The following is a 14,733-nucleotide window of genomic DNA, read 5'->3' on the forward strand; positions in this document are numbered from 1 at the left end:
ATATATCATCTCATTATCACTGGATTTTAATTGAATTGGAACACGTTATTTATTAATGCATAATAAGTGGTTGTAATTTCCCAGGCGGATGTTTCAGCCAAGTGAGTTAAACTATGACTCTGTCAAGCCTGGAGCCAGGTCCTTTTTGGAAATCAACGGAGCTGCTTTAATTATAGCTTTCATTTGTCTGAAATGCTCATGAGGCAGAAATTTTGTCTGTGAATACTACTGATCACAACATAATTTTTTTAAGTCTGTTTCTCATACTTCATGCTTTTTTCCACGTCAGCTATTTTTGCTTTGAATTTATTTGCACGTGGGCTTCCTTTTTTTTTTTTTTTTTTTTTTTTTTTCTTTTTTAATATACTGCTTTCGTAGTGCAGTATGTGGCTTTAAAAACATGCATACTTTGGGACTGGGCGGAAATTGTCATGCACGACTGAAAAATGTATTTCTTTAGTGTATTTTGGGTGATTGAGAGACTGACATTACCTTAGTGTATCTTCCTGTTTTTTTCCCTCTGGAGAGTGGTCCTGTCCCTGCTGTTTTGTAAGGATCCTGGAACCAGCCTGCCTTTTTCGCGTGTCATCTCTGATTCTGTGGACAAAATGGCTTCAGATCAATGTACAAATTAAGGAAAAGTTTAAAGGAAAAGTATTATAGTCTGTCTATAGGTGAAAATGCATTCTGGAGCCTGGTGGATAAGCTTAATGCTGTGTAGGAGTTCAGGAAAATGATTTATATCCAGAGAGCATCAAGGATTTGTTTTCCTTTAATGTTTTCTGGGTTAAGGAATTAGCCTTGCAAAAAACTTTATCTTATTATTTATAAATTGTCTAAAGCGCCAAGAACACTTAAAAAGAGATTGATGTTAAATATTAGTCTCAGAGTTGCAGATGTCAGGTTTGTTACAAAAAATAATCCCAGTTGTACACATCTACTTTTATCTGTGGTTTCATAAGCTATAAAAAGCGCTTATTGTCTATTAATTTCTGAATAGTATTTCTACACATAACTTGTACTCAAACAATCATAACACGTCTACTGTTGGAACCGTACGCTGTTATATATATTGTTCCCTGTGTTGCTCTTTTTTTTTTTTCACACATCATTTGTTAGGTTTAACCTTTCATTCTTAAATTGAACAGAAGTTTCTTGCAAGCTTTGAAATGCAGTGGAACAACTGAACAGAGGAACATATAGTTTCAAAAAATTAAGATTGTGTCTGAGTGTTTGGAGGCAGCAATTGTTACGTCTGAAACTATTTAAGCTTCTAATTTTTCAAATGTTGCAATGAAAATTAGATGCTGGCCCTCAGTCAAAGGAAGTACATCTCAAGGCACGTACGTGTGGTTAATTTAGCTACACATTCACATTTTTCAGAGGATTATTCTGGACTGTGTTGTGGGATCTGTGACAAATGATGCAAATGGTTCATGAGGCTTTCTTTCAAAGAGGAAACAATTGTTTCATTGATGACTGGATCTATATTTCAAGTGTCAGGATCTTGTGCCTTTAACTAGATAAAAGATGCTGTATGTTTCCAAGCAAGACTAGGAACCATCACACGCTCAAACAGAAGCATGCTCAAAATACCCACTGGTCAAGTTCTATAAGAAAATGAGCAAGAAAAAACTTTTGATGTAACCTCCACTGAGTTGTTCCACAGATACAGTTCAGTTATAGGCTTAGAGTGTTTCTTAGAATATTACACTCCATTGTGGGGCGTTTTTTTTTTGATTTTTTCCTGCAAGGTAAGGTGTATCAAGTCACGTCGCAGAAGCTTGTTTCTTGCTTCCTCTGTAGTTTTTTTTTTTGTTGTTGTTTGTTTGTTTCATGTACATTGCAAAGCTTATATATAGAAAACAGAGGGATATATACAAAGTTACTCTTCTCGCTGTCCATACAGATAGAACTGCATAAAGCTGAAGAAAGTATGCACTGAGAAAGGACTGTGATTAAAAAGGAATGCATGTTTGCTATATAGGAGCCATGAGAAATAATTGTATTTTTGTAGCATTTGGCTAATTATTTTTTTTGTGTTTGTACTTAGTCATAATAGCATTGGTCTCTAACAGGCTCAGTGGTTACAGGCTCATCTAGTAGAAATGTCTTTTGGAGCATACGAAAAACAATTTTGCAACCAACTGCAATATTTGAAAAAATATGAATAGTATAAGCAAGTATTTTTATAAAGCAGTAATTTAGTCCTTGCATTAATAATTAAGGATGGTGTGGTGCCAACTTTTGTTGCCACTGCTTGGATCAATGTTGCCTCTTTTTTTTTTTTTCTCAGATTGTGAAACAAATAATAAAAGCTCAGTTATCTGATGAGTATTTGATAAAGCAACAAGAAAGCAAAAAATATATATATATCATTAGCTGGGAGAAGTAGGATGATAAATATTTACTCTTAACTAATATCTGAAGTTTGTTTAAAATACACTTGGTTTTGTATAATTTCTCTGGTACATTTTTAATGAATATTGTCAGCCACCTGTCAACTTGTAAAGCTATTTGTATAAATACATGCATATAACAATATAAATAATGGCAGTAAATGTTTTTTGTTTGTTTTACAGTATGAATCGGATGAACAAGAAAAAAGTGCGTATCAGGAGTATGACAGTGACAGTGATGTTCCTGAAGAGCTGAAAAGAGACTATGTAGATGAGCAGACAGGAGATGCCCCTATGAAAAGGTCAGTAGACTCAGTCTCATTTACTTGCTTTTCATCTCAGTACTCTAGTTCATCTTCTGTTTAATCTCTACTTTACAACAATGGAATAATGATCAAATAATCTTTATGCTGCCTGCATTATTTTCATTTTCTTTGCTTCATAAACAGTGAGTCGGAGGCAGAGTTGTTAAAATGGTTGCTAAGGCCAGACATGGACGTGCAGAACTCAAGTCTTGGACTATACCTTAGAAACTCCTTTCTCTAGCACTAGTTTCAGTAAATTAGGCTAGGCTCTTTTAAATGTTTGAATCATAACTTGCTTACGCTTTGGCATAAATAAATTAATGGTCTGGAAGACATACCTTCCTGTTAAAAGAGGAGGAGAAGGTAGGGGAGAAGGGCTTTATTTTCTACCTAATTTTTATTTGCTTGTCCTTGAATATAGTAGGTAGTCATGTTTGGTATACTTTGTGTTTCTTTTTTTTCTTTTAAGTGTTTCTCGAGAAACTCTGAGGAGCAGAAAGAGATCGGATTATAACCTCAATAAAGTGAATGCACCGATCCTAACAAACACTACACTGAATGTAGTAAGGCTTGTTGGTACGTAGAACAATTGTCAGAATATATGTTTTTATTTTAATGCAAACCTCTGGTTTCTAGAATGTATGTTAAATGAATTTTAAGACCTTAAAAAAAATAGTTGGACCCTATCTCGTATTTTGAATGTGCAGTGCTTTGGATGAGATCTTACTGGATTGTTTAACTGTTGTATTGCAGCTTCCTGCTCTCAAGTGGAATTTCTCATAGTTTCCTTATACAGGCAGTTCAGTCATTCTGTAATGAGCTTGTACAGCCAGCAGGTCCTTAACTTTCCAATCTTTTCCTAAAGGATGAGCTTCTAGTTTAATGCAGAAAGATACATATTTTTAACTAATTGATCGCTAAATGCATGGCTTTACATTTTGTACTACTGAATTTCATCAAGGTCCTCCAGTTCCTCCTGTACATTATGCCAATGCTTTTCTGTTCTGGTACCACCTCTTTTTTTTTTTTTTTTTTCCCCGTTATCACACTCTTATTTTTTATTAAAGAAGAGGACAGTTATTGGAAACTCCACTAGTAGTTTTTTCCAGATACTTCCCTTTTCAACACTCTTCATTCTGCCTTCTCTTTTACTAAACCCTCTGAGTAAATCCTAGATAGGTGAAATATAGTGTGTATAGAAAATCAAATAACTTCCCTAACAAGGGTATATGTCTTAGTCTGGTATAGTTCACTTTTGGTAGACTCATGACTTGTTTTATCCTAATTTGCATCCATTTGCCTCCTTCTGCTTGTGTCCCTTCCATATTATCTTCAAAACTTGATCAAAAGTCCTGCACCCTACAAATTAAAGCAATAGATTGCTTGAATGACTATTTCCCTTTTCTTGAATATGTTTTTATTTGCTGTTTTTCAATCACACTGGTACAACATGTGCCTTGACTGCTTGTTGTACGTACAGGTTATTACCCTGATTACCAGATTGCTGATTTCATGGTCATTCTCACGGTCCTGATTCCTTTGTTTCTTTAGCTTGTCTGTGTTAAGGTTTTATCCAGTCCACTTTGTGTGTCTGCAAGTGGCCAGTTCAATTCCATTAGTCATCCTATCCCCCTTCTCCTCCCTTTTCCCATTGTCAGTATCATTGTCCCCATTGAAAACCTGGGCAAACTATTCATTCTTGCTTTAGGGTGCTGTCCTGTTTGTCTGTATTGTCTCTGTGTGTGTTCCATGCCTCATTTTGCTTTGCTTTTGTTAATCTTCTGTAATTAGAAAACTCCTGATTTTACCATCTTAAGTTTCAACAAGACTTTTGATACTTCCAGCTCTTAATATAACTTACTGAGTGAATTAGTTTGTTTCTTTTTTCCACTTGGCCTTGTCCTAGTCATTTTTTCTTCTAGTTTCTTTACATTTTCTCATGTTTCCTATGATGCCTCCTAACTTTTATCTTCATTTATATCTTTTTTTTGAGGAATACCTACCCTTTGATCTCATAAATGAAACAGGTTGTTTTGCACCACTTTTCTGTTAGACGTAAACTGCATATTGCACCTCTGCCACAGAAGTTGACAATATATCCATCCTTTGTCATGCCTTTTGGTCTTAGTATATAAATATTTCATTCAGTCCTTCTGGACTGTATCCCCAGAGGCATCAGACACATTTCTTTAACTAAAGGTTAATGGTTACAGGAACAAGAAACAAGATACCACCATTTAGCCAGACTATCAGTTTTATTAGTATTTCCTCTCTTGTCTCTTGAATCATCCCTGTGAAACATAAAGGTAAGTGTGTTGTTGCTCACAGGCATCACGATGTGAGGTTGTAAGAGATCCAGGTTTGGTTCATTCCCTGAGATTCTCCCCAGCTTGCAGGGATGCTATGGAACGTGCCCATCTTTTAACAATGGTTTCTGCTAATGCTGTTGGAAGGCTTTGGTTTGTCTCACACTGTCTCAGGATTTTGGCTAGGAAAATGCCATGGTGCATAATCACTGTTCAATTCCAAGGAGCATAACTGAGATGAGTGTCTAGCATCCCTTCATTATCAATGGAGGACAGTTGGTAGTTCCAGAAGGTGGTACTTGCTCTGGATATCTTTGCTATACTATGACATGACCTGCGGGCAGGTGTCTTCTGGAACTGCGTGACTTAGCCAGGAGCTGGACTCACTGATCCTTGTAGGTCCCTTCCAACTCGGGATATTGTATGACTTCTGTACAGGAGACATAAGCAACCAATGTGGGGTAAGGGTCTTATTTTTAGATCGTTTGACAAAGTGAATTGTGTGTGCAATACCCGTGATCAGAAAGCCTGTACTCTCTTACTGTTTTGGTTCTTGAAAACAAGGCTGTAATTTCAGAGAGATTTGGTGGCAATAACGCAAGTACTGAAGCAGTTTTTGTCCATGCTACGTGTTGTCACAGATACTCCTGCCTCCCATATATTGCCTCAGTATCACTTTTACTAGATCTAGATCAGCTTCCCCATGTTAGTTAAATCATAAAGGAAACCAGGTTTACGACATGATGTCCGGATTGAGATTAAGAGGGGATTTAAAATTTCCCAAACAAGTAGAAGAACTTGTTGCCTCACTTTTTAGGAATAGCTGATATGCAGGTAGTAGTACTTGCTGAAAGAGTATGACAAAGCTCATAATCATTTTTGAACTATTCTTGAGTGCTGTATATGGAGGCTAGATGAATGAAACAAAGTATGTCTTAGTATATTTAAAGAGCATAAATGAGTTACTACGTATAACTGAAGTGGGAACTCTTCTAACTCTTTAATTTGAATTTCAAGTGAATGGTTCAATTTATTTGTTTTTCTATGACCAGGTAGTTATTTCTCTGTTTGTTTCCAGCATAAAGGAACCATTAGATTAATTTACGGAGTTATTTTTTTCCTATCAAACTCTTGCATGTTGCCTTAAAACAGAAAGAAAGAATGAACCTGTGTTAAATATTTTCAATATTTTGACCTGTTCAATATTCCTGTTGTCTGTGCATCAACAGGAATATTTTATGAATACATTTTATTTACCTTTTTGCTTGTAGTGATTATATTTAAATATATTAGTCTGATAGTCTGAATAGATTAGTACTGTCTAGTTGCTTTCTTTAAGGACAAAAGAAGTGCTGGAAATACTTAAAAACAAAACAACAACAAAAAGAACTGGCAAATGTTCATCAGTTTTGGCCTTTATGAATTGTTTTTAGAAAGCGTAGCTACTTTGACTTGTTGAAACTCTTAAGTGGTATTTCTGGAAATTCATGGCACACATTTGGGATATCAGTGTTGTTTATAAATGTTCTCGTACACCCTTTTCACCCAAACTGTGAACTTTAGTGCAACTAGGTAACAACGTATAGATGTTAAAATTTGGCATCCGCTGAGAGAGAAACTGGGAGGAAATGTTCTTGGCACACTTGTTGTGTCAAGATGCAGAGTGACATAGTAATAGAGAAATGTTCTTGGCCACAGAAGAGTTTTATAGGGACAGTGCTTGGGCAGTGTATAGCCCATTGGAAAAGCGTACGACACTGCCCAAGAGACTACCTTGAACATTTATGCCAGTTACACAGATATTTGGAAATCTTAACTGTCCAGAATGTGACACATCACCCTTATATTGTGTATAGGTTGCAGGCAAGTTTGAAAAATGTGTTTAGCACAAAGTGGAAAAAATCACTCTGTGGCAATATGGAATATTCCGATAACACATATGAAGGTGGCAGCTGCTTTGATAGGGTGTCATCCTTTCCAAACATCCATAAATTTCCGCACAGAACTATGCTGGAATTAGCTACATTTGTTTTTCCTTGTTGGAAGACAAGTGGAACTTTTTAGGTCTGCTTTTCAGCTTCTTCATAATACCGTAGGTCAAAACATTGATAATTAAACGCAGAATTAACAAGTGGAGTAACCTGCCAAATATTAAATTTGCAACCCTTGTCAGATCTCCAAAAATAACAAAATATATTCTTGTGTGTGTTAGCAAACTGGGCCGCAGATGTTCAAGCAGGGAGTTTAAGCTAGATAGAAATGTGGGAAGTAGCAATACCAGGTTTTTGCTCGATTGTTACCATACTGCTGTGTCATGTATTTATCCACCATAGCTGTGTTATGTATTTATCAAATGAATGTCATCTTTAATGATCACAAGTAATTGCTTAAAAAATTCAAGTTACTCCTTCTGACACTAGCAGCTGATTTGGTTTCTCTGTAAAACCATATTTTCTATATTGATTGGTAAGTTACTTTGCTGGGCACAGTGTTAACTTTGATTAAACGGTGTTGCAGACTACAGGAAAAAGAAATGATTCTGGCACCTTCATGAAGTTTTTTTTTCCAACCTGTCATGTCAAAACATGTCTGGTATATGAAATTTTGTTACATGATGTGCCGTATCCTACATGCTGGGTGAACTGCATTTACTGTCTGTTACTATAATAACCCAAAGCTTACTAAATATACTCTATGCTTTTAAGACATTAATAAGGCAAGTAGTATGTCATTTCTGAGTTACCTAGCTGGAAGTCCAGGGTCTCTGTAACAGCAGGGATTTTCATTAATTCTTATGACCATTTGAAAAGAGACATGTCCTATGCTAGAAAACAAAATACCTATAGACCCTGTGAATTAAACCTGTAGGGAAAAATGCTTTTCTGAGTCCAAATCCTGTGCTCTGTTTGATTCACCGAATGTATAGATGAAGGTCCTGAGACTTTAAATTTTTAAAAATTATTATTTCCAAAAGTCAAATGCACAACAAAAGAGAGCAGGAAGGAATTATTCCTTTCCCTGGGTGTCCCTATTTTAGGACATGCAGTAATATATGCTAAAGTGGAAAATTAATCCAGTGAAAATAAGTAAACAAATAGTGGTTTAATTTTCTTCAGGTCCTGGTTAGACTAGTTTTAAAACCTTTCCATTCCTTTTGATTTCTTTTTGCCTGTAATCCTCATGTTCTGTCAGTCTATCCCTTTAGAAACATTTCAAATGATTTAACAAACATCTTAAAATTATTTGGGTTTCCTACCCCAACTGTCTTTTTCTGACCTGATCAAATTCCACCTTGGTACAGAAGTTGTCTGGGCTCTTTTGAATCACAGAGTCCAAAGTTAGAGAGGTGGTTTTTGTCTGCATGTGTTGGTTTTTGTATGGTTTTGTTATACTGCTCCCTCTTAGGAGCAGTGTAATCTGGAGCTTATATTTTTTTTTTTATATTTGGTGGTAGTAGAGCAGTCATTTAGCAGTTTCTTGTAATGCCTACAGTGGAAATCTCTTTTTTTTTTTTTTTTTTTTTTTGGAAACAGTATCCTTAAGCAGTCTTTCGTAGTGTTACATTTCCCTTACTTTTCACAAATAAAAGAAAGGCAAGCAGGAAATTATGTGTTGCTAATGTGAAGCACGTTATTCCTAGAGTTGTTGGATGAGATCCAATCTTGGGTGTATCATTTTTTACTGTAGATTTCTAATGCTTGAAAAATATCCATATGTGCATACGTAAACACACACTAATGCATAAAATGTTCAGTGGCTCTGTATATCACTACAGATTACTTAAAGAGATTATTATTTTTTGGCTAAATGAAACTGAAGCTTGTGGAGGAGCCAGAAGGTCGTGTTTTTTTTTGTTGTTGTTGTTTGTTTTTTTGAATTTGATACCAGAAGGCCAAGAATTGTTCAAGACATTTTGATATGGTTTAACATCCACATTTGGAGAAGTCTTGAGTTTTTTATGGTGTCTTAGCCATAATAAGTAGCTTTATTTTTAAACCTGCTAATCTCTAAAATATTGCTGAGTTGCTCTTAATCAATATTCAAAGCTAAATAATAAACTTATAATTTTTTTTTTGAGTTTGTCAAGCTCACCACTTTGTAGCACTTATGTTGAGGAAACTGATCTTCTGTATTTAATTTTCAAGGTAAATATATGCAGATGATGAATATTCTCAAACCAATTGCATTTGACGTGATCCACTTCATGTCCCAGCTCTTCGACTACTATCTGTATGCAGTCTATACATTTTTTGGCCGAAATGACACGGTAAGTAGAAACCTAATTTGTTTCACAGTATCATACATAAAATGAGAATACAGAGGAGATCTCTTTACTTAAGATGGTCCCAAATATATGGTCTTCCAGAGAACTAGTACTACCAGAATGGATCTGAATGCAGAAGTTAGAAAAGGCTGATTAGATCAGCAACAAGGGGAGTAAGTATAGGCAGCATCATTATCACTTGGACATAAAGCTGATTGTGTTTTGAATACATTCTGTGCTCTTTTTTCCAGCAGTATTTTGAATAGAGAGTAAAGATGATGTAAAGTATCTGGAAGTAGTGGCAGAAAATGGGGAGCAAAGGAGCAGGCTGCAATAGCATGTGGCGGCTTGGAGCCTAGAAAGGATAAGGCAATTTGATTTTCTTTTATGTATTTCTCTAGCTTAGATACTAGATCAAGGAAGAAGAGAAGGGGGCCATGAAGGTTAAGTAACAGCTCAGGTTTAAGAGGTTTGAAATAGTTTTTCAGATCTATTAATACTCTGTCAAGCTAATTGCATTAACAAAAACATTTTAGTATGTTTTTTTAGTGATCTTGTAGTTAAAATAAATGCTTGTTGGCAATGCCTTTACATAACATAGATCAACTTTCAACAGGATGATCTTAAAGCATTTATGAAAAGCTGCATGTAAAAACAATTTTCTCCTCTCTTGGCCCCTAAATTACTTCACAAGCAATAATGTAATAGGGTTCCAAATTCATCATCATCTTTTGGCAAATTACATTGGATTTTCAGACTCTCAACATATGGTTCTAAATGTTTTTGAGCTGTTCTCTTTGGCAGAACAAATATATTTGCAATTTGTGTTTAGAAGATGGGTGTGTTTTTTTTGTTGTTTTGTTTTGTTTTTGTTAAGCTAATTGATTTCCATTGGCTTAATCAGCTCTGGTATTCAGTGTTTATATATATATTTGCACCTTCTGTTTGTTTTCTATTGTTAAAGCCCATACCAAGTTCCTTACTTTCTACTTCTCTCAGAGAACAGCACAGAGCTAGGCAGGTAAATATTATAGCAGATGGGTGGTAAAATTGTGATGTTTTCATAGCGTGCCTAATTTTTGTTTTGACAGATGATTTTCTGTGGGAAACATAATGCTTACAAAGGGTCTATGAATGAGATAAACCCTCTTGTAATGCTGCTTAAATGTTCTCATTTCCTGTTGTGTTATAAACCTTTAAAAAGTAGAGACGGTTGATGGTATGTGATTTAGACCACTGTCAGTGTTCTTGTTCTAATTTTTATTTATAAAATGTGCATCAAATGGGTTTCTTGAAAGTATGCTAGTATTATAACTACCATAAGTGGTTGAAATACTGTGCTTATGTTATATATGTGAATTAGTACAGGAATGATCAATTGTACATAGTTCGTTGCCAGCTCAGTGAAAATTAGGGATTTAAAATACATATGTTGACTTCTATGTCCGGTCATGATGCTAGGTCATTGCTCTTTACAGGACGCTTTAGAATGATTAGCCTATGTAGTCAGTGTTTGGCTTTCTTCACTTTCTTCAATGGTTGCACACCATTGTAACCAAAACTATTATTTCAAAACCTTTTAAATTCCTGGAGTCCACATTAAGGCTGTCTTTCCTACTTACCTCAAATTATGGAACAACCTAATTTGAAATTACAGTACATATATTTAATATCTACTCATGAAAGTGTACAATATTGATGAACATGCCACAGAATAGTTTTCCTTAGCAGAATAAATTTAAGGAACTATTTTTTTTTTTTTTTTGACAACACATTATTATAATGTGTAAATCCAATGGCCATTCTTGTAGAAAACACTTAAACATTTTTTTGGTAAAGATAAACGGTCACATTGAGTTGGTGATGAGTAAAATTATTTTATAAATTCTCTGATGCTAAGTTTACTAGGTCATTTGTTGCGTTTAAATATCTACCACTGTGCATATAGAAATAGAAAAAGAGAAGAGTTATACTGATGAAGCAAGAGAAGAGTTATACTGATGAGTGACACAGTCTGCTTAAAGTCATGAAGTTCTGGCCTTGAGGAGGAGATGCTGAACAATAATCTCTTTTTTTTGCCTCTATTTATTTATTCCTTCTTATACATACAGATGTACAGCTTCAAGCTGTAACAGGTTGCCTGCTGAATCTGGAGCTCTGCAGTGTTTTATGGAAACTTAGATTTGTTTTTGCGTTCCTTATTATTATTCCTGTATGTTCCACAGTAAAGTGAAATTGCAATTTTTAGAAATACATTGTTATAAAATACGTACTTAAAAGTTATTGATAACTGTTGAAAGTAATGGAAAGGTAGAGAGAAAGGAATAATGACAGATTGTGTAGTCTGTATTCTGGCGGTGCAGAAGCAACTCCATTAAAATGAAATTTAATGGCTGAAACTTGCCATTTTTTTACATATACTTCTAATATATATTGTTTTTAATATTTTTTAATGTTTTTTTATATATATATATACATATATATATATATATATGTATATGTATATATGTATATATTTAAGCAGTTTTTGTTTCCCTGATTGTTCTTACCTTGACAGGGAGGATAGGCATCCTTGAGTTCACAATTGTTTTGTCTGTAACTTGAAAAACTGTTGTATGACAATAAAAATAGAAAAAAGGTAATTTAGGGGGATTAAAGATGTATTTTTTAAAGGGCGAGGGGCAGGGGGAGATTTTCACACACATGCAAAATCAAAGTCAGATCAATATTTCTACAACAAAAACATGAATAAAAATGTAACTTATTTTTGTTAAACAAAACAAAAAACAACAAACATTTTCACTTGAAAAAACAAAAACTTTATTTTATCAAACGTGGACATGGACATCTAAGATTTTTGTCTCTTAGATCATGTTCTAGATATAAGTACAGGGTACGTAGGAATTCAGCTCCAATGTAAATTTTCACTGAATATATGGGAAAATTAGGACAGATGGACATTTTAAGTCAGAAAGGTTAGATGTAGTAAATGGAGACCTAAATTATTCCTTTTTGTATTTAAAAGAAGGAAGGAAGAGGCATCTTTCCCTGAAAGAAACAATTCTTTCCCTGATTTAGTGCATTGAAAGGAAATCTAATACAGCAGACTTCATTGCTCTAAATATTGTTCAGTAGAGTGCTTTTTTTTTTTTTTGGCGTGAATCACATACCAGAACTATATTCAAATACTTCCAGATTCTTGACTTAGATGTGTGTTGCGTAGTTGTCCCATTTCCACTGCCTCTGGTTTGTTAGTTTGGTCTTGTTTCTTTGTAATTGTGAGTAGAAGATAAGTAGCTACACTAATTACACATCAGATCAGCCCCTCAGCTAGTATAATTCCTTGCATTTACCAGGGAATCAGTGTGTTGATTTATCCCAGCTGAACACCTGCCCCATAATGCTACTGAACCGTGAACATGAAGATGGCACATTTGTCAGGTAGATCTTTATAAACACAAAGTAATAAAGACTGTTTTATAAAGATCAGTGGTATAGCTCTACACATGCAAGTTAGTTTTTCAGTAAGGGATTAGAAGAAATTTACAGTTTGAGAGAGAAGTCAAGGCCATTTGGCTTGGGTGTGGTGTGCATGCAAGTCTCAGTTGGGGCACAGTTGTGTGCCATTTGGGGCTGGTGTCCCATAGGAGGCAATCTGCAGTCCTGTGCTCACTTAAAGTGTTCAGCAATAAAGGACACGTACTGATTGATTTGAATGGTAAGTTGTCATCTTCATAAAATGTACTCAGGTCATCCTTTATATCAGTGCAGTGTTGAGTGCAGTGACCTCTGATCTTCTTTTCGTTTTGTACAGTTATAGTTGCAGTTATGTACTAAAACTTTTATGTGTAAATTGTATCTGCTGTTTACATACTGCAGTTTTGCTGTAACCCTGTAAAGCTTAAACTAAGGATTGTTCCTTTCCAAACTAAAATATTTCTTCCAGTTTGAATCAACGGGATTGGGCCTCAGTAGCAGCAGATTACGCACGACGCTGAATAGAATCCAGGAGAGCCTCATTGATCTGGTAAGTACCTGGAGTTTGTTAATGCTTAGTGAAATAGAGGGTTGTGTCAGAAATTCAAGAATTGTATTTCACCATGGCTTACTGATTTTCTTTTTTCTCTCTTCTCATAATCAATGTCTGTAATGACAAAGACTGTTTCTTAGTATATCATGATGTAAGTATCATTACTGTGTGAAATCCCTTGTTCGTAATATACAACAAAATCAGTTTAATAGCTTCTACTAGATGTAACAGTAAAATTATGCATTTAAATCTTATAATGTATTATGGTCTATGTAATAAAAGGAGAGGGGCATTCCAATATTATTTTGGAATAATTTTTTTTTTCTAAAAAAAGTACAACAGACAACTCAGCTTTCTTCAGTGAAAGAATAGTAAAACAGTAAACTATCAAGAAACTCATGTACTTTATAAAATAATAGAATTAGTAAGTTAAGCCCTTTGTTAATTCATTTCTGAATCTAAGGGAATTTTCCCTGTCGTGTTTTACAAACTAGACCCTGTCAGTCACTTCATGTTATTTGCAGAAATTAAAGAGTGAATATGATCCTTGTGTCACACGGCAGTAGATTATCGTTCCCTCACATCACATTACAAAGGGTAAACAGGTAGGTTTGGTCCATCCAACTGAGGAGCAGCATTTATTGAGAAATGCAAATATTGTTAAGAACTACACAGAATTGGAATTGTGTACTTTTTTTTTCCTGAATATAAAACACTTGAAACATTATGAAGAAATTTCTAAAGAGTATCATAAATATGTTGTATAGTAATTAATCCCATGGATGCTGGAGGAAGAATTTATTTTTGAAGGCAGAAGTGGGAGGCAAATACTCTACTACAACTTTCACAGGGATTTGGTATTCCACAGAATCATAATAAGGTGCCTTTTCAATTCCTTGAAGCATTCAGAACAGTTGAATCCTAAACCATTCTTTCTGAGAAACATTTTAAAGGGTTTTGGGGCCATTTCTTACGAAGTCAGTAGAGGGAGCATAACATAACTATTAACTCTAGACCTCTATAATACAGGAAAAAAAAAGCTGAAGTTGTCATGATATTCATCTCAGAAGCAATGTATTCAGAAAAGAAAAAATCTAGGAAGATCTTGCAGATGAATCCATTAAAAATTATGAAAAACAGAAAGTTCTGGAATTAATTTTTTAAACTTACTCTGTAGATGTTATTCCTGACAGTGCTTTGCATATTTTTTTCCGGTCAATATAATTAAAAAAATACATATATTTCTAGGAGTAAATTGGGAAAAAATAACTGGATTTCTTTTTCTTCCTCAGTCATTTAACAGTGCTGTTACAGATAACGCTAGTGTCAGTTGGAATAAATAGCTGTCTTCTAGGTAAGATTTGAAAGGAGGAAGAAATCTTAGGTAACTGCTAACTTCAAGACATTCAATGAAGCTTATTAATATCTT

General features: G+C 34.7%; 1 protein-coding gene across 1 annotated transcript in view; it reads left to right on the forward strand.

Moving 5' to 3' along the window:
• The window catches only part of VPS50 (VPS50 subunit of EARP/GARPII complex), a 76,516-nt gene that overhangs the window by 46,416 nt on the left and 15,367 nt on the right, over positions 1–14,733 (forward strand). The window contains exons 19-22 of the mRNA XM_035318715.1: positions 2,583–2,701; positions 3,174–3,280; positions 9,156–9,277; positions 13,221–13,301. Of these exons, the coding sequence (XP_035174606.1) occupies positions 2,583–2,701; positions 3,174–3,280; positions 9,156–9,277; positions 13,221–13,301 (429 nt within the window). The remainder of the gene's footprint in view (positions 1–2,582; positions 2,702–3,173; positions 3,281–9,155; positions 9,278–13,220; positions 13,302–14,733) is intronic.

The sequence above is a fragment of the Oxyura jamaicensis genome, chromosome 2 (assembly GCF_011077185.1).
Source record: "Oxyura jamaicensis isolate SHBP4307 breed ruddy duck chromosome 2, BPBGC_Ojam_1.0, whole genome shotgun sequence".
Lineage (NCBI taxonomy): Eukaryota > Metazoa > Chordata > Aves > Anseriformes > Anatidae > Oxyura > Oxyura jamaicensis.